The sequence below is a fragment of the Didymella exigua genome, assembly GCF_010094145.1.
Source record: "Didymella exigua CBS 183.55 unplaced genomic scaffold M421scaffold_9, whole genome shotgun sequence".
In the NCBI taxonomy this organism is placed as follows: Eukaryota; Fungi; Ascomycota; class Dothideomycetes; order Pleosporales; family Didymellaceae; genus Didymella; species Didymella exigua.
The window spans coordinates 230,926-249,298 of NW_022984783.1; the positions used below are offsets into that span (position 1 = coordinate 230,926).

At 54.4% G+C, this 18,373-nt stretch overlaps 8 protein-coding genes and 1 non-coding gene across 9 annotated transcripts; 3 read left to right on the forward strand and 6 right to left on the reverse strand.

The window, feature by feature from the left end:
* Positions 1-1,909: 1,909 nt before the first annotated feature.
* Positions 1,910-3,593, reverse strand: M421DRAFT_59683 (uncharacterized protein; the record flags this gene model as incomplete). The annotated part of the gene is made up of 2 exons (XM_033595703.1): positions 1,910-3,124; positions 3,177-3,593. 2 exons carry the CDS (start codon positions 3,591-3,593, stop codon positions 1,910-1,912), a joined length of 1,632 nt encoding a protein of 543 aa, XP_033450220.1.
* Positions 3,594-4,396: 803 nt separating this feature from the next.
* Positions 4,397-6,561, reverse strand: M421DRAFT_381924 (uncharacterized protein). The gene is made up of 8 exons (XM_033589865.1): positions 6,165-6,561; positions 6,045-6,117; positions 5,950-5,996; positions 5,824-5,899; positions 5,673-5,775; positions 5,421-5,624; positions 5,302-5,369; positions 4,397-5,248 (listed from the first exon to the last, which is right to left on the reverse strand). Exons 1-8 carry the CDS (start codon positions 6,456-6,458, stop codon positions 4,518-4,520), a joined length of 1,596 nt encoding a protein of 531 aa, XP_033450221.1. The 5' UTR covers positions 6,459-6,561; the 3' UTR covers positions 4,397-4,517.
* Positions 6,562-6,664: 103 nt separating this feature from the next.
* Positions 6,665-7,405, reverse strand: M421DRAFT_91186 (uncharacterized protein; the record flags this gene model as incomplete). The annotated part of the gene is made up of 3 exons (XM_033597922.1): positions 6,665-7,021; positions 7,117-7,251; positions 7,355-7,405. 3 exons carry the CDS (start codon positions 7,403-7,405, stop codon positions 6,665-6,667), a joined length of 543 nt encoding a protein of 180 aa, XP_033450222.1.
* A 2,464-nt stretch (positions 7,406-9,869) lies between these two features.
* Positions 9,870-10,135, forward strand: M421DRAFT_419010 (uncharacterized protein; the record flags this gene model as incomplete). The annotated part of the gene is made up of 1 exon (XM_033591974.1): positions 9,870-10,135. A coding segment is annotated over one exon (220 nt), but the record flags the coding sequence as incomplete, so codon positions are not given.
* A 152-nt stretch (positions 10,136-10,287) lies between these two features.
* Positions 10,288-11,093, forward strand: M421DRAFT_381972 (uncharacterized protein). Its single transcript, XM_033589866.1, has one exon. It carries the CDS (start codon positions 10,486-10,488, stop codon positions 10,969-10,971), a length of 486 nt encoding a protein of 161 aa, XP_033450224.1. The 5' UTR covers positions 10,288-10,485; the 3' UTR covers positions 10,972-11,093.
* Positions 10,848-10,928, reverse strand: M421DRAFT_t50. Its single transcript has one exon. It is a non-coding gene; the product is annotated as a tRNA-Ser (tRNA).
* Positions 11,094-11,348: 255 nt separating the features above from the next.
* On the reverse strand, positions 11,349-14,441 carry M421DRAFT_99958 (uncharacterized protein; the record flags this gene model as incomplete). The annotated part of the gene is made up of 5 exons (XM_033598820.1): positions 11,349-11,926; positions 11,978-12,371; positions 12,429-13,357; positions 13,448-14,193; positions 14,350-14,441. 5 exons carry the CDS (start codon positions 14,439-14,441, stop codon positions 11,349-11,351), a joined length of 2,739 nt encoding a protein of 912 aa, XP_033450225.1.
* An 866-nt stretch (positions 14,442-15,307) lies between these two features.
* Positions 15,308-16,736, reverse strand: M421DRAFT_419012 (uncharacterized protein). Its single transcript, XM_033591975.1, has 2 exons — positions 16,206-16,736; positions 15,308-16,125 (listed from the first exon to the last, which is right to left on the reverse strand). Exons 1-2 carry the CDS (start codon positions 16,337-16,339, stop codon positions 15,591-15,593), a joined length of 669 nt encoding a protein of 222 aa, XP_033450226.1. The 5' UTR covers positions 16,340-16,736; the 3' UTR covers positions 15,308-15,590.
* Positions 16,737-17,038: 302 nt separating this feature from the next.
* On the forward strand, positions 17,039-17,683 carry M421DRAFT_59117 (uncharacterized protein; the record flags this gene model as incomplete). Its single annotated transcript, XM_033595659.1, has 1 exon — positions 17,039-17,683. The coding sequence occupies one exon, from the start codon at positions 17,039-17,041 to the stop codon at positions 17,681-17,683; it is 645 nt and encodes a 214-aa protein (XP_033450227.1).
* Between the last annotated feature and the right edge of the window lie 690 nt (positions 17,684-18,373).

Sequence of the window (18,373 nt, forward strand, 5' to 3'; positions counted from 1 at the left end):
GGCGGTCTTCCTACGGGTGGTCTTCCTACAGGCGGTCTCCCTACGGGTGGTCTTCCTACGGGCGGTCTCCCTACGGGTGGTCTTCCTACAGGCGGCCTCCCTACGGGCGGTCTCCCTTCAGGCGGTCTCCCCACAGACGGTCTCTCGAGGTCGATTACATCAGCAAACGTGTGTCTTACACGACTTCCTGCTGCTGTTCGTCAAGCGGTCTTCAGCGCTTGCTTCTCTTAAGCGGGCGTGCCCAATTGAAGCATCAGCTCCATGCTGCGCTGGAAGTATGTCTTACACGACTTCCTGCTACTATTCGCCAGGCTGTCATCAGCGCTTACCTCTCTTCATCTGGCGTGCCCAGTTGAAGCATTAGCTCCGTACTGCGTTAGGTCCGTGGGCGTTTCTGATCGAGCGTCTTGTGTGTCTCCTTTCTTTCTTTGTTGGTACCCCGTCAAGGCTACATGAGTAGCAGTGCCCAAAATAAGCTCCATAGTCATTCAATCCAAACCCTGTGTTGTCATTACATGCCCGCACTGTGCGTAGCTGCCACCTCCCAACGAACTCCTACTCCACACCAGTACATTGCCCAACCCGTCTGCTCTGATTGACATCTGTCATCCCTCGAATAATATGAAGCCTGGGCCCTTGGCCTGCACACAGATTCGCGAGGCAGTTGAGGTCTGTTCTTGAAGCATACGAGGAAATATCTGTAGCCTGATGCTTTACAAAGTACTAGGTCAAAAGTTCCTTCCACACTTTCAAAACTCCACTAAGCCTCACCAAAAATCTATAGCTTACCATGATTGCCGCTGCTTACTATAATCTACTGCCACACACTGTCACCGTAGAGTTCAGTATTACACCCAATTGACGACGCTGAAGAAGACTCACCCCATGTCTTCCTCTACAAGTAAATTCCCCATTGACTCAAATCGGAACTGGATACGACAGTGATTAATTCCATTCTCGCAGACTCAAAAATCCAACATGACACATAACAACTTACCCTTTGGCCTTCGGGAAGGAAAAGCAGTGACGAAATGCTATGCTCGTGGCGAAGCCGGCTTACTGCATCTAGACTCCCGGCATGTCCTGCCCTGGACAACGAAAAGTTGAAGAAGTGCGTAGATTCTATTCCTCCGCTCGCAAAACTGACTCCTGGTGGCCCTCACACCCGCAGCGACGCTGTCACACTTGCCGTCAAACGCGCATCTATATGTTGCTAAGTCCTCCATCATGTCCGCATAGCCAGGACCCAGACATGCACAGGCACATTTCCAACCACAACCCACCTCAGACCCAGAGCAAATGCGCAGGATCGCCACGTCACGCACTGCTCTGGACTTCGAGTTGTGACATCCACAGGCACATTTCCAACCACTCATCACCTCAGCGAAGCAGACTCACAAGATTATCATCCCACACTGATCTCCTTCGCGTCGTGGCGAGCCGTGTACCTCTCGCGACGCGACCGAAACCGCTCGACACCTGTGTCGAACCAAGTCACCCTGCTCGAGCGGGGTGAAAAAAGTACTAGACACCATCTGCAGTCTACGCTGTGTGAAAGCGGAACGCCTGACTGGCACGGGTTTAATGAGTGCTGGCGAAGGCATGGGGTACATGGTCCAAGCCTTTTGATGGCGTGGGCAGACGGAGAGAAGGATTTGCAAGAGTGCAGCCCGGATGCTGGACGCAACGCGACGGATGGGGATATAGGGGGGGAGGGTTTCAGATCAAGCACGACGAATTGGGGAAGATGTGTGTCATAAAAGGTGTGCATATCGAGATAGATAAACGGGTGCTGTAAATGCCAAGATCCGCCTGAGCCTCGTGCAGACAAGGCCCGCAGGCAAGTCATAGAGTCCGCGGGTGTCCGAACGCCGGTGGGTATCCAAAAAAGAAGAAAGACGGTGCATTCCTAGCCCAGCCCTCGTCCTCTGCCGCGCCCTCTCCCGCTCGCCGTCCTGGCCATTGGCACGGTGCCGCCATACCCTGTGCTTGCCTCGCCGGACCTGCCGAGTGGTGTGTTGTTCCCAGCGTCACTGTATCCGGCCATGCTGCTCTGCGCACTCATGGGCACGCCGCCCGTGCCGACCTCGAGATGTGGAACGAGCGTTCGGACGTGGGATGTGATCTCGTTGACGGGTTCTGTGAACCCTGGAGGTTGTACTTGGTAGTCCCTCATCTTGACTGGCTGGCACGCGGCTTGCAGGAGTCGCTCGTTCAGCTCGTCGTCTGGCCGGGCTTCCCTCAGCATCAGCTTGAGATCCTGGTCGACGTCTTGTGGGGCGAGTGGTGGTGGTGTGGGCGCCGAGGCGTTGACCTTTTGGAAGATCTTCTGGTCGAGGACGAACGGTGGGTTGTATATAAATGGTATCTGGCCGTTCGTGATCGAGGTGGTGGAGCGGGTGGCGCCGCGAGTTGCATGTGGGTTCGAGGAGACCTGGCGAGCCATGTCTACTGCGCCGGGGACTTCGTCAGAGTCCTGGTCTGCGTCCGGCAGATCGCCATTCTCGGAAGCGTGGTCGCCGTTCGTGTGCGCATGGCCGTTGGCTGTGGCCTCGGCGTTGGTGGGCTCGTTGGTCTTCATCTTGGCGAAAAAGTGCGAGGCTGCGTTCGTCGCGTTCGTCATGGCCATGTTGAGTTCCTTCTCGGTGAAGAGGCGATCGAGCGAGTAGGCCGAGGCCTCGAACTGCATGTGCATAGTGCGCGCCTTGGCTTCGCGGAAAGGCGAGGCGTTGCCCATCTCGACGGGGCGGCCAGAGGGTCCAGGCGAGTCAATATCGTTCTCGTCAAACAGCTTACGCTTGCGAGACTTCTCTGCGGCAGCTGCGGCCTCGTCGACTTCGCCGCCAAATTTTTGTCCGGTCCGTCGTGTCTTGCGCGGTGCTTGGGGGCCGCCAGGGCTGGCGGGGTGCCCGATGCTGAACTGGTTGGGGTGCAGAAGCATGGCGTTGCTGTCTGAGATGTCGAGCTGCTCCTTCTCGCGCTTCAGCCTGTTCGAGCGCTGCTGTATGCTGGCCTTGAGGCGCTCGCGGATCGTCTCTGCAAGGGCCTTGTGCTCTTCCTCGGCGATCTTGACTTTGTAGTGGTGCGCGTTCTCGATGTCGATGTTGCTGTTCTCATGCTTGTTCTGCCAGCGCTGTTAGCTTCTGTGCGCCGCAGACGCGTGCCCACCGGCTTACATAGAGCATCGTGAGGTTGTAGTCGCGCTCCTCCATGGCGTCGTTGACGGCGTCCACGAAGCGCGAGTAGTGTTTCCCGCACTGCGCGACGTAGTCGGTGCCGGCGCTGGGAGCGGTGGGGACGTTGCTGCCCATGATCTGTGCGATCAGCTCCGAGGCCTCTTGCCCATTGTCCTCCAGCGGCTCGTTCTTGTAGGGATCGGCCTTCATGATGAGGTTGATGTCGGCCTGCAGCGCCGCAAGCTGGGCTCGGTAGTGACTGTCGCGGTTGTCTGAGAAGGTCGCCATCATCTCAGAGAGCTTCTCGGCCAGCATGTTGCGCCGCTTGTCGCGCTTCGAAGGCTGCGGCTGTGGGGAATTCGCTGCATGGCCGAGCGGGAACTTGTCCGCCGGTGCTGGGCTGCCATTGCGAACCATGGCGCTGGTGGGGAGCGGGTAGAGAGTTTGCTGCGCTGTTCACAACGGCGCGCCTGGCTCGAGGGCTGCGTCAGGTGCGGCAAGCCGGCGCAGGCTTCGGCGCAAATACTCCGGTCGGGGGCGTGGCAGGAAACAGGAATAATGACTGGATTCTGGAATCTGCAATCTGATGCACGTGCGAACTGCCGGCGCTTGGCTTCTGTGCCGCTACAGTGCAGGGAACATGTGAAGTGTACTTGCGAACATGTGAGGTGTACTTGCGAACTCGATTTGCAAGAGCGATTGAACTGCAGCATCACGGCAGGGACGAACGACCATTTGGTTAGCGCGCTTTCCCATTCGCCGACCGCCGATGTCGCCTTGGCGTCCGCTATCGTATCGTGCATCTCCAGTTAATACCAATCGGTGCCAGTGATACACAGCCTTGCTCTCGAGGTACAAGTGTAAACATAGCATATTGGTGGCCTGACTACGTCATGTACAGCCGCCCACCGAAAGTGAGAACGGCTCACCGGTGTAAGAGACCTTTGAATGACTGCCCATTCGCGTTCACACTGCAGAAAAATGGTCCTAGAGGTGCCATAACGTCCTGCTGCTTCGCCTACACAAACGACAGCTACGTGTCGACCTGCGACAGCGGCCCAGCACCAGCGAGCTGCTACTACTACTGCTCGCTATCGTAGATCGGCGACGGTCGGTGGGTTTGAGAATCCGAGATTAGGGGTTTGGAGGTCAGTTGTGCTTGAGTTGGCGTTCTTTGGGGCCGTGGCCGGGGCGCTATGACAGTCTGGTCGAAGCACATCGTCTCTGTGTTGAGTGAAGGCGCGGTCGACAAGCGGTGGGCCTGTACAATACCAGTAAATCGTATGCCTGGCGTCAGGCACTGTTATAAACGCAATGAATCGATTGATACTTTTGGTGAAGCTATCCCATCCATATTTCATTCTTCCGCTCTGGCGACTGTTTCCCTGGCCCACCATCTTCTCCCTGCAGGATGAACATCTCTGTGCTCGCGTTACTAATCGCGCTAAGCTCCCTTGAAGTGTTCCGGCTTCTCCGGAAACCGCTTCCGCTCGGTCCTCGTGCCGCGATGGCAGGTGGTGCCGGGCGCATTGGCAGCGGCTTGTTCATGTCCGTGCTACCCCATCTGGAGCTGTGACGTGATGTCGAGCGTGGAAGGTGCGGCTGAGCTGTGATTGTAGTCGTAAAAGTGTTTTGTGTGGCATGCGATGGTGAGCGGTGGTGATTCGGTGTGCGCGCGTTGGCAGTGCGCGTGGTTGTGAGGGAAGTCGAACGACTCAAGGTTGAAATTCGCGGACTCAAGGTTGGGACTACGGACTTTTGGGTTTGTTTCGATGAGGACCGCTGGAGGGTTGTTGGTTGCGAAGTGATGCTAACATCGGTGTTTTTCAAGTTGGTCATCCGCATTGAGTCGCTTCTGAGTGATTCTGTGGGTAAGGTGGACTCCTCGTCATCAGTTTGCTTCGAGTAATTGGGCTGCCACCGGCGCGGGTAGCTTTGTGAACCGTTGTTTGTGGCTTCAAAATAGCGAGGGAACAGTTTGTTCATCAGTGGCTTGCACCCTGGTAGGCAGCCACATACAATGCCGATCCCACCTTCAACACACATGATGATGAAGGTCTTAGCACCCTGCCCTACTGCTGTTAGCTTGCGCAAAGTATGCTTTGATCGATTTCGGTTGACCCACAGAACACATCGTACGAGTTCAGGTACATGTGAGTGTAGTAGACACGGGCGACTCCCGCTCCACATACTCTAGTACGCGGTCAGCAAGTGTACGGCGCAGATGAAAGCTTCGAATCTTACACAACACCTAGAGAGAACATGCATGTTAAAGTGACGCGCTGACGGAGTGACGCCCTGACGCTTAGAAGGTCCCTGGCTGGCCACAGGAAGATGAGAAAGTCGCTGAGAGTGTTCTGTCCTGAATGGAAGTAGTAGATTGCCTTGATGTTCAAGCACTTGGCCCGACCCATATATTTAAAGATGTTCCAGTAGGTGCTGACTGGTCTTTGTTATGTGTCAGTCTTGTTCGTGAAAGATACCATCAGTACTTACGCGCATTGGAACAGGGTGACAAAGAAGCAGGCTGTATTCAGCGAGATCGTGTAGAACAGCATGATGTAGCAGAAGTGTTTGTTCAGTCGCGAAGGAAAGATACCTTGTTGTTGTAAGTGCTTTACTCGAGTAGCTTCACTTGTTCACTTACGCAGATATGTTAAGAGTATGGCAGTTTTCATGAGGGTTATGAGTACCGTGAAAAGCAGTTGCGAGGCCATTCCCATCTGGTGTTCTGTGAGCTGGATTATCGATTTGATCGTGGCGACATAATTACCTGAGCAGATTTCAAGGTACCAAATAATATTTGCGGCGGGACATCCCCTTGAAATGATCAGCGGTCACCCGCCAAGGTACAGTGTATTTGCGTACAGAGATGATAGCCCATTCGATATTGTGGGAACATCGAAGCAATAACCATAATATTGTTCCCGACCGAGATAATCTGCTAATTCAGCAAGTAGCGCTGTCATGAAGTGAACCGGAACTTACAGCTGCAAGAAGCATGATGCCATCGTCCCAGCCAAGCGTTTTCGTCAACACTGTGCGACTGTAGAAGCGACATGAGATGAAGATGACGACTAATGTCGTTACGGGCGTAATAATGCCAATGGCCAACGGTCGCAGGGTGTGGGGATTGACATAATTGGGCGTAGGAAAAGATAGTATCTCCGCCGGTGTGGGAAACCTCGAAGTCATTCTGACGCGACACAGGGTCGAAGTCCTGAGGTTGCAAGCCGCTCTGTTACATAGGAGAGGGCCTGACAAGCGTGCAAGGACATCCATGCTTGTAGTAATACTGTCCTGTACAGGGTGGCTGGCGCTAGAGGTATGCCCAAATCGCCAGTACGGGCGGGACAGTCATGCAGGGTGAGCCACACCACGCCCTCACCTTCTCGAAAAGGCGTCAGTCCCGGGAAACGCATGGTCCACGGGCATGTCTTCCGTAGATCGCGGCAGCGAGCTTGCGCATGTAGTTCAGTGTATGCTTTTCATCGTCTTCTCTTGATGTTGTAGTTGTAGAGCGCGTCTTGATGATGGAGCTTGGGCAGGTGCACGGCACAGTAGCCCTGCGCTGTTAGCACACGGCTGAAATATTGAGGTGCGTGATACTCATTTCGGCTGTTGCGATGGAGAAACAAGTGAAGACTTCGGCTCTGTACGGGAACCGATACCACGGCTCTGACATCCAGGCATATCCCCGTCCAGACAACGACTGCCGGCATGTCACCCACATGGCCGCACGGGCGTCGGTTGTAGCACACCTTGTGGCGATTCGGGAGTCTCCGCTTGGTAATCGATCCTTGCCTCATCGTGTCCTTCGCCGAACAGTGCGCCGTTCGGTATGCCTGCGCAATACTGTATAAACTCGCTATAAGCAAATCACAGGCATCGGAACAAGCATTGTAGTGTTGGGACATGGCATGTCGAATGCGAAACGTACATGAAGTGGGCCAGCGCAGGAGTCGAGCGCTGACGGCACTCCAAAACGTGAGCCGCGTCCGGAGAGGCCAACTAGGAGCGAATCAATATCGGAACGTATGGAGCGTGCAGACAGCCACGGCCCCGGAACGGCTGGCTGTGAGAGGTGAGGCGGGCTCGCCCGCTCGCCATGTGAAACCCACCTTCCCAATAAGAGCCAGTCGCGCAAGGGTCATTCCCAACTACCTCTTGCCACTTACGATTGCATCCCAGGCAATATACATCTCAACGAGACATTCAGCTCGAGTCATGATTGTATGGGGTATCAACTCCGGAATGTCACTGCTGGATTTGCTTTTCCGGCAAATCCTCCGCACGCTGCACGGCGCATTGTGTCTGATGGGTACATCTGGGAAGACCCCTCACCCCAAAGCCTCACCCTAAAGTAGTTCGAATGGCCATGAAAGCAGTGTTAGTTGAAGGACAATCTGCACGAAGAGCTTGCCGTCGATAGATATTAGAAGGGGAGGTCACGCCCGCGCTACGTCAAAAATGGAAGAACCCACGAGGGATCGAGACCACCTAGGAAATTGATTACGTTCCAGTACTCGCGACTAATAGGGCTCTTGCTTCGCTGCTGATTGACAAGGACCAGTCTTAGAGTCGAAAGATTCAGGAGGTGCTGCCGATTCGAGCACGATCAATTTAAGAATGCCGGTGTTTTATAGCTCGACGCGTAAGTCCATGAGCTTGTGGTGAAGACCTTTCTTCCGAGCGCATACCTCGTAGTGAGGTAACACTTGAAGCAGAGTGACATGACATGTTGGTTGCGTCTGTCGATGAAGAGAAAAGAGGAAGTCGCGATGCAACGCGAGGGCTTCTACGCCATCTTGGCTCCGAGGCCCGCCCGTGCGGGCTCGCACTTGCGCCCCTCGTCACCATCGTCCTGGGTCCGCCTTGATGCCAGCGGCGTCGAACAGCATCGTCAACTTCCCATTGATACTATTTCGCATCGAATCACTCTGCAGGCGCAAGGTATGTTAAAGCTTCTCTGTTTGTTTGCGTTACCTATCTAGAACACTGTCGGTCACATCCGTCGCGGCTGCACACAGTATTGCGCCCTGGGCACGGTCCATCTCTCTAGCAACCGTCATATCCACCGTCGATATCTGTTTCTATCCTATTTTCAACGAGTTTGGATACGAACATGCCAGATTTGATCTTGTTCGCGTTGTGTAACGATACTTTTGCTATGGATTAGTGTCGCAGCCAAAGTGGAGGCAAAATGTACATACATTAGCACACCTGAATTGGCTGGTAAATAGTCATGATATCTGCTGCAACAATTAGGACTCCTCCTTAGCTTTCCTGGCGGTTGACACGCGATTTTGAATGTTCCTTTACGGCCGTGCCAACAGCCTGGCAAATTGTTGATGCACCTTCCATTACCAGAGAGGTATTTTGCCGGTGACGACTCTCGATGGACCAGGGACACGACAGGGTGTTCATGTAAATGCAGCAGCAAAGCTCGTTGCAGTCCCCTTTATCCCAGACTTACATAGCCAGATATGGTCGAAGAACGCGACCGAGTGCGCTTCCCGGCTTACCAACTCCCCCGCAAACAGTAGCGACGACTTCGTCAAAAGCCCAGGATGCCAATTTCAAAGAGGTCGGAGCGAGGTTGGGCCACATAAAGTAGCCGTACGCCTCTCTTAATCTTAACAAGTCGTCACTGAGCAGCCACATCTTCTGTATCTGAAGCCATACATACCGTGCGGCTTACGAGCCATTAACGAAGAAGCGCTGGAGAACATTCCAATGCATACACATCAAGATTCGCAGGCGAAGACTTCCTTGCTCATCAGCGCAATCTGGACTACGACCGGCTTGGCGCGGTCTTGTTCCAAATTATAGACCTGGCAGAGCAGTCTTACGGACAATACTTTGCACGCCTTTTGCAGCAGGAATGGGCAGCGAAGTAGCAGAACCAACACTACGCTCTGTTTGCGGTATCGTTGCAAGCTGTATCGATGCCTGATCTCACACGTATTAGGGCTCTGGCAATTCCTGGACAGCGAGAAGACAATCTGCTCATTGAGATGGGGGATATGTACCCTTCAGGCCCGTCAGCTATGGGTCGACTGGGCTGACCACCCCACTCGAAAGCACACATAGACTAGAAAGCAACACAACGCTTCTGTCTATAGTGTAGGCATAATTCGTGAGACTGTCTTCCTGACAATAGATAGTCTACAGTATCTCACGCCATACTACGACCAGAACGTTTTGCCCATGGTCATGAATGTTGTCTTCCCGCTAGAGCAGAGGATTCTGCAGAGTCGACGCCATGCGGGTTCCTCCGTCAGCGATAATCTCAAGGCTTGCGGACAGTCCTCAACCGGCTTCGATGATCTGTCTGGATCTTCATTTGATGGTGAACAGAGCCGACACCCTCAGCTTAAATTCAAGGCCAGGAACAGACTGGATTCGCAGAATAATAACCCCGACCGGACACGACAACGGACACCTTCAAACTAATTTGAGGAGCGTCCCTCATTGCGCTCTGTTCGACCGTACCGTCATCTACGAGCAAGCACAGGCTGTGAACTCGGTCTGCACAACTGGCTACGGTACACTGCCTTACCCGATATCTGGCCCACCAGGCAACGGAAAAACGAAGATGCTGGTGGAAATAGCCATGCAGCTACTGAATATCACGAACGTAGCTCACTTGCTGGTGTGCGCGCCTTCTGACGCTGCTGCAGATACTCTTGCGATGAGGTTGAGGCGGTACCTGACTCCAAAGCAGCTCCTGCGTCTCAATGAACCGAACCGGGCAAACAACGAAGTCCCTCACGAGCTGCTGCAATATTGCTACATCCAAGACGACATTTTCTATTTGCCACCCTCCAAGACACTGCTGGCTTCCAGTGTAGTGGTCACGTCATGTCGCGATGCAAACTACCATACTATCAGAAGCTCGGTTCACGACTGAGCTGTAGGACGTGAATGTCGGGCCGGTGGGGACGTTCCAGGGTTGGAGAGGAGGGTCGTGATTCTTTGTACGACAAGGATGAGGATGAGGTTCGTCGACGAAGACGTCGACCGGGGCATGGGGTTGGTACATCGGCAGAGGAAGATGAATGTTGCGCTGACGCGGGCGAAGGAGGGATTTTTCGTGATTGGTAGCCCGAAAGTGATGGGTGTGGAAGAGTGTTGGAGGGCTTGGATGGCGTTCCGTGAGAGGAATGGATTCGTGGATGATCAGTTTGAGGTGTAGAGGGATCGAGAGGATTTCAGGGGTAGGAGAGTTGGGTTTTAGAACGATTGCTGATTGCTAAGGAGTGGAGGATGCGCGAGGGACAGTGGTCGGCGCTTGGTGCTGCGACTGATGGAGGCGAGTATGAGGCGTGGAGTGAGAGCTTGCGGCAGATACTTGAGGAAGAGCATGAGGGGAATGAGGAGAACGAGGAGGTGGAAACCGATGAGGAAGACGAGGCTCCAACGCCCGAAACAGTCAATGCCAAAAGAAATATCGCTTAGAGAGTATCAAATATACAACACACTTAGCCTACATGGCGAAATTGGCTTGAGTAATGGCAGAGGTTGCGTGGGTAGCGGTCAACTACAAAGCACAGCGTGCCAGAATCCCCACCATACGATTCGCAGCACTACCGCTCCAACGACAACCCCGTCACCACACCATCGACCCGACAAAAACAAGGCAGACACAGTCCAGACCAGCAAAAACTACGACGTTGGCAGGACTCGAACCTACGCTCCCGAGGGAAACAGATTTCAAGTCTGTCGCGATAACCACTCCGCCACAACGCCAATAATGATAATCGCCACCCAAATTAACACATTAATATATTAAATTTAATACCTTCGCTGCTGTGAAAAGTGTTGACTCAGGGCTGGCGGGGAGCGGCGTGTAGCGCAGGATAATAGCGTTGAGGACTGGCTTATGTGGGTCTGCGGGGCTGTGCAGAGGCGTGGGGATACGATGCTGAGTGTGTTGTACAGCAGCGACGAGGCCGGAGATACTTGGGTCAGGGGGAGAATGCGAAAAATAAAATAATGGAAAGAAAGAAATTGTTGCTCGTGATTATGCTGGGTATGACTATGCTAGACGCCTCCTGTGCTAACGTCTCGATCTCTAATACCAGAGGAGAGAGCCTTGACTCCCACAGTATAACGCCTGTGTGATCTGTGACTACTGTATCCTCACTTCCTGTCCGCAATGAACGGCTATCACGACATCCCCGCGTTGGCCAACTCCGTTGCAAAATCCAAATCCATATCCATATCGAAGCTAAGCTCATGGTCATCCCATGTCATAGTCGGCGCCAACGCAAGACTCGAAGCGACACCCATCGCGCTCGTGGTCGCGTCCAGCGGGATTGTGGACTCGAAGGCGGAGCTCGCGGCCGGGTCCTGGAACTCGGACGGTAGCTGGTCCCAGCTGGGCAGGTGGAAGTTGTCCATGGCCTTGCTCATGTCCAGATCAGTCGTTGTGCAGATCAGCTCGGTGATGGGCGCCATAGCCATCGCAGAGGCACGGCGGGAAGCGGTAGTCGTAGGAGAGGCAGATGTGGATACAGTCAGGCCGGGATTGCTGAGTGATTGTGTGGAGGAAATGTGGCGCGCGAGCTCGTACATAGCTGTTGTGCCGGAGAGGGAACATTCGAAATGTGCCGCACGGGTGGGATCGTCAACTGAAAGTTTCAGGACATTGAACGCGTGTACGTTGTTGACATTGAAGCTGGGGTCGAATTGAGCGGCGGTGTTGAGACCAAGATCTTCGTAGATCTCGTGCTCTGAGTGGATGCCTGCGCCCATTAGTGCCAGGCCGACCATGTCGGGATTGTCGATGTACGTACCTGGAACTTGGATGCTGTGGTCGATGCCATGGGCTTTCTTGAACAAACTCAGCCACTCTGGGTTATCGGCTGCTGTCTGGTGCCACGGGTCATCTGGCTCGCCATATAGAATGATTCTAGCCTCTTTTTGTAGCATCTCGTCGCTGATTGTCCGTGCTCCGTACTTCTCGATGTATTGACGAGCGAATCGGCCCAGGCGCAGTGTCAGAAATTCCCAGCAAGTAGCACGAGGATGGCCATCTGGCGACTTGGAAGACGAATAGTTCTGAGTCGTAGTGTTCCGACGTACGATAGGGTCTGCGTTCTGACCACCACCCTGGTAGGTATCTGATAGGTTCGTTGTATTGGGCAGCAGGTACTCCAAGTCTTGGCTTTCGAGCAGAACTGTCATGTTCTGTGCATCAATTAGTATTGTCGATTTATTCGTACATGTCTCATCTGGGGATCTTACATTGCAACTGTTGTTGTCGGTCGCCGAGAATGGGAATGGAGACTTGCTCTCGTTCGCAATGAGGTACGGAGGCATGGCATTGGTGACGTGGATAGCCACTGAAGCGTCAAAACCACGACAGCCCTTCCAGTCCTTCATGTCAGCGCCGCTGCGGAACTCCTTCGACAGGTGATCGACTCGGTCTTGCCACTTGTCGAACCCCATAGCGCAGAAGCCGCACCTAGATTTGATGTACTGTGCCTCAGACTTCCATGAGTCCATAGCTGGTGTCATCTTAACATCGTGCATCAGTCGCAGATGCTGCCGCAGGTGGTCCTTTCGGTAAAATGTGCGAGACTCCAATCCCTTCTCTTCACACGAGGAGTGGTTGTGAGTTGCGAGATGGTCCTTGGTCGGCTCGAGCTCACCACAATAGACACACTTGCTCTTTCCGGATGTAGTGTCAGCAACGATCTCACCCAAGGGCGCACAAATCCACTTCTCGAGCGACAAGTGGAGGCTCTTCTCGTGTCGCGACCAGTCATACTTGGACTTGAACCGATCGGTACAGAACGTGCATTGGAAGAGACGAGGAACATCCTTTTCCGCGTCCTTGGGCGCCCGAGTCGGGATGCGCCGGCGCCGGCGCCTCTCTTTCGATTTCAAGCTGTTAATCGAACTGAGAGAGTGCCTCGAGCCGTGTGAGTGGGCGGTATTATGAGAGCCAAAAGACCCAGATGACATGTTTGTAAAGCCAGTCTCCAAGGACGACAGGGAAGGTGCCCTAAAGACCGAGAAGCTGTCTGTACTTTTGTTTGACGAGAGGTGCTGATAACTGCTGCTGGTACTAGTGTTCTCAGGCGGGTCAAAGGTTTCCACGGCTTGGGCAATAGCCGTCAGGGGAGCAGGTTCGTTTTCGGGGGGAGAGTGCTTCCATCTTTCGAAGGGATCTGTCGACGCGAGTTAACCTAGAACCTTCTGGTGCTGTAACGCTGGTCCAGCTGTTGCAAAGCTATATCTCGAGCCTACTTGTGCCGCACTCTTTCGACGCAGCTCATTGACACGAAACTTGAAGAACCGACCAGTAGTCATTGTCGAGGCTTGCAGTTGACTAGGTTCAGTGAGGGTATACTTACTCAGAGACTCCCAAGTCCTGCCTGCAGGAATATTGAGGGCTTGTGTGTTTGGTCGAATACTGGGTGACGAGCTTCGCTTTGGTCTCGCCTTCTGCCTTCGCCGAGTGTTCGCCATCCAGTTCGAAATTTGACCTAATGAAAGGCCGGTTCGCTGACCCAATACCTCCTTCTCGTCTTCAGTCGGATACGGACGATCACGGTGTTCGACCATCCAGTCTTTGAGGACCTTGACAGCCGCTCGCGGGAATCGAGCAGCAGCAGCACCCTTCTTAGGGCCGAGGTCTCCGCTCTCATCATCGATGGGTCCAATGTGGCCCTTCGACCTCAATTGCTTTCTACGAGTAAGGCCACCAATCTGGTGAACATCATCTTCACCCACAACATCTAGGGTATCCAAGGCGGTCCTTTGAGTTCGGTAAGGCATCAACTCAGGGTTCGAGAAGCTGCATGGCCTGAATAGATTCCTGCAAGGCGAGCAGCCCGGTGCCCCATCACCGTTGGCATTGTAAATGAAGCACTCAAGTGACTTGGATCGACAGTACTCGCAGGGGTTGGTAGGCTTCTGGTATCCTGGAAGCCAGCTGGAGAAGTCTGTGTTGAACTCTTCGGCCTGGGGGTTGTCGGTTTTAAGGAGAGCGTCAAGGAGTTGACTGCAACTTGTCAGTATCATGACGAGACATGGAAATTCGAGACTCCGATCGCTCATAGATTGCTTCTAATTAGTCTAAAGGTCCGAAAGTGAATCGGAGTAATTGCGTTGACCGAAGTCTAAGGCAATGAGTGATCCATGTATGAAAATTACTCACCTTTCGCTTGTCTGGATCGCTGAAGCATCTTGGCCGGCCTGTTGGTGCGAATCGGACATAGCTGCTTCGCCGAAGTCGAAGAATTGCGCCATGTCGGCGTTCGGAGCAGCATGCATAGTGATCGCCAATCGAGGATGATTTGTCACAGCTTGACAACTGCCGACGAGAAGGAGAACAAAGCGGTAATAAGAACGCCCTTCTCTTGTAGTGAGAAGTTTCAAAGAAGATTACAAGGCGTATATGTAGATTCGAGCGACAAGTGCCTTAGAAGAGGCCTGCTCAGAGTCAGATCGGAGCACACTAGTCGCGCCCAGAGCGGCTAGCGGATGTCAGTTGAAGGGCGCGCAGTTGAACCACGGACCATCAGAATTTGGCGGGGTGCACCAGCTTTCGAGAGGCTAAAGGATCGTGCTGCTGACTCCAGGTGCCAATCACTGACCACTGCGGCTTTGAGGTCAGCGTCGCTAATCATTTCTATTCCTCAGTACGGTATGATCCAAAAAGTCGTGGAGTAGCGGTGCGTAGTATACATACATCATCTATAAGCGCCATTAGAAGCTGCTGGACAGCAAGAACTGCGTTGTTGCGACAGCTACTCGGGTCTCTTCCGACTGCAGACCGTGATCGGAGTGCGCGAGTGCATTGTCGTCCAGACACGGCTGGGCGTGGCGCATTCTAGAAGAAACGAAGCTAGGGACTTATGCCGCATAGACGCAGGTGAGACGGACGCCTGCGAAAGGTGGCCGCAACCATATGCTTTCGCGCTGCATTTGTAAGCGTTCGTTATACCGGTAAGACTTGTAGCGCGCAGATGCACATCGTGAGGAATGGCAGTATTTGGCGAGCGGTTAGCACTGCAAATGATGAGGGGGCACGAACTGTCTTTCTGTCTCACGGAAACAGCGTCCGGTCCCTGGGGTTAATTTCGGTCGACGTTGTGGTCTCTTGGTCTGATGGCATCCTCCGTCTTGTGTATGAAGTGGATGAGAATGTTTTGCTGATGTCAATTGAGCAATGCCTGCTCCCAAACATATCTCTATCAAAGGTAGACACCTCGAGCTCATTGAGTGCTGTGTAAGCAGAACATGACTTATGTGTCGAATCCAAAGCGAGAGTTACAAGCTTGCACTCATTAACAACCGCTCCTCGCTATGCTTCGCTCAAGACGAGGAGACATGCTCCAGATACACACAAAAAAGCAAGAAACAGGCCAACGCCAACCATGCAAAACCATGAGCCATCTACCGCCATCCACCCGGCACAGGCCCTCCATACCCCGGACGCTGTGACGGCGGACTCGGCACCTCCGGCGGCGCCCACATCATCCTCTCCATCCTGCCCATCCCCGCGCTATCCCTCCTCTTCTTCTTCTTCGGCTTCTCACTCCCGACCCTACTCACCTCCGGTGCCGGGATATATCCTCTATCCTGGTACCCGGCGGCCGCAAACGGCGGCTCGATGACCTTCCGGCTATCCTCGCCCGGCAGTTTCAGATCGACCAGACTGTAGAAATAATCAAGCACCTCCGGGTACCGCAGCACCGACGCGCGCCAATCGAGATCAATGCCGCGCTTGAACTCAGCGTGGGCCTCGGCGATTTGCGACTGCAGCTGTGCGATGGCGAGCGGATGGATGGGCGGCGCGCCCGAGAAGCGCATGTAGACGTCGTAGTGCGGCAGGGAGTTCAAGTATGCGGTTTGCGCGTGCTGGCGGATGCTGCTCAGGCGCTGGAAGGCGAGTTGGATGTGGTGCCGGGCGTGGAAGAGGACCCATTCGCTGCAGAGGCGTCAGCACGTCCTACAGTGCGCAGCATTTGATGCTGGGATGTTGGTAGTGTGGGGCCGTAGGGTACGTACCGTGTGTCGGCGAGACGACTGTCCATGGCGCGGCTCTCGGCCTGGTCGAGTGCGATCTGCAGCCGCTCGGACTCGCAGTGGCAGCCGGCGTGGTTGGGGGCGCTACATATTGCGCAGCTGGGCTCGGCATCCATGGTCATGGCCTCTTCAGAGCAGCGCCTTGTGCATGGCCACAGCCCAGCTATATAGCGGGCGGCAGGGGGAGTTGGAGGTAAGAGCGTAGTTAGTTGCGATGTGGGCGAGGCTGGCGATCAGGCACAGGCGGTGACAAGTGCATGTTGCATGACGACGTTGGGAGGGACAGCGTACAAAGGGCTAGCTTTGTGCGGCTTATGGGATGGGGCATGTGTGGTGATGCGGAGTGAGTTGGCACCGGCATCGAGCTCCACACCGATGCGGCCCTGGAAGCACCGATGCTGGGGCTGGACTGGCCGCCGCCAACATGGATTGATAGAAATACCTTTCCCTCTGCGCGGTGAGTTTGGATCTAGGTTTTCTGGTCATCATTGAATCAGTCCATCGCGATTCGCTTGGTGTTGTACAATGCCATCGTTGCACAGCTACCCCGCATTTGGGTTGCCAATCGACAAGGCTGCCGGCACCACCTGCACTATCACGCTAAAACCCGCCGCCAAAATCCGGCCGTCTGTGCATTGCTTGGTAGGAACTTTCGATGCTTGAAGCTCGACACACCACACACCACACACCAACACCCAAGACATACCACCTGTACACGCCTCACCAAGCACAAATACTCATCGGCAACCGCATAAAACTCGATCCCACCAACCAGTCCACTCGAACACCGTGGTCCCAGGCCGCCCACCAACACCATGAGCAAAGCAGGCGCATACGGCAGTTCTGGTGGCGGCGGCGACACCGACTTCCGCAAGACATGGGACCGGGAAGAGATGGCCGTGAAGGCCAAAGAGCGCGAGGCAAAAGAGCGCGAAGAGGCAAAGGAGCGCTACGAAGCCAAAGCAGCGGGCAAGACCTACCGCCGCCGCGCGTCAACGCCCGAAGACCTGCGCCACACCGAAGCGCGCTCGGAGCGCATCGACTGGAGCAAGATGGTCGGAAAGCAGACGCTGACTTCTGCTGCGGCGGCGGTCGGCAAGCGGGGGAAGGGCGCGGGCGCGTATTGCGCTGCGTGCGATCTGACGTTTAAAGATAATATTCAGTACATTGAACACTTGAATAGCAAACAGCATCTTGTAGCTACAGGGCAGAGCGGGGAGGTGAAGAGGGCGACGCTGGAGGATGTCAGAGAGCGGTTGCGGTACTTGAAACGCAAAGCGGACGAGGCGAAGCGAGATGAGGTCGTCGACGTGGATGCGCGGTTGGCGCTGGGGAGGGAGAAGATGGAGGCAGAGGCTGAGGAGAGGCGGCGGAAGAGGAACGAGAAGAGGCGGGCGAAGAAGAAGGGGGATGATAACGCTATGCAGTGGACGGGCGTGGGAGATGGGGTCATTGCTTGAGCTGGGCGAGGAAGACACTTCCTTTGCAACCATCATCTGGTCAGCAACACCGAAGCTGTGTAATGAAACACATATCCAGGGGCTTCGTGATGCATCAGGCCGTCCGTAATAACATCACCGCCTAAGTCCAAGACGGCCTAGGTAAGATGGACGAAATGGATGCGCAGAATACTGCACAGCCCATGTCAGGAAGCTGGAAAGCTGGTGCTTTCGAGTCCGCGACCTGGTCTACCAATCTAGAGAGCGTGCCTGGCGGTAAGGATACCAAGTCTAGGCAGAGTCGCAGCTCTACCACCATCTGAGAGTTCCGTCAAAGCTTGCTCAAATCATGAGGGCTGCTCAAGTCTGCGCATCGAAGCTGCCTCGTACCCATTTGCGAAAGACGATTAGATAGGAGGACTCCGGCTGCGCACGGGCGAAAAGGCCCCGAGTCGGAGCCAGCCATACCCTTACCCACCCAGGTATTGCATCAGAGCAGAGTGAGATTGCATGCCGCGTTGATTTCTAAGCTAGGCTCCGTCCGAGGTGGGGGAGCTTCCTATCTAAAACCTACAAATAACGCCACCTTCTTAACATCGTACGCGCTCTGGGTCTTGACTGCACACTTTCATAGTACCCGTATTGCCTGGTCATCACTAGTCATTCCCCGCACCCACCCGATAGCTTCCTGACTCGCCACTTCCCGACGTC

What these genes read in the sequence shown, in the direction of transcription:
- M421DRAFT_381924 (XM_033589865.1), bottom strand. Translation starts at nt 6,458, where the DNA reads ATGGATGTCCTTGCACGCTTGTCAGGCCCTCTCCTATGTAACAGAGCG. An exon ending in GTACCTTGAAATCTGCTCAG is followed by an intron (nt 5,900 to 5,949) that starts GTAATTATGTCG and finishes ACAGAACACCAG; the next exon opens with ATGGGAATGGCCTCGCAACT. An exon ending in ATGTTCTCTCTAGGTGTTGT is followed by an intron (nt 5,370 to 5,420) that starts GTAAGATTCGAA and finishes ACCGCGTACTAG; the next exon opens with AGTATGTGGAGCGGGAGTCG.
- M421DRAFT_381972 (XM_033589866.1), top strand. Translation starts at nt 10,486, where the DNA reads ATGGAGGCGAGTATGAGGCGTGGAGTGAGAGCTTGCGGCAGATACTTG.
- M421DRAFT_419012 (XM_033591975.1), bottom strand. Translation starts at nt 16,339, where the DNA reads ATGGATGCCGAGCCCAGCTGCGCAATATGTAGCGCCCCCAACCACGCC. An exon ending in AGTCGTCTCGCCGACACACG is followed by an intron (nt 16,126 to 16,205) that starts GTACGTACCCTA and finishes ACGCCTCTGCAG; the next exon opens with CGAATGGGTCCTCTTCCACG.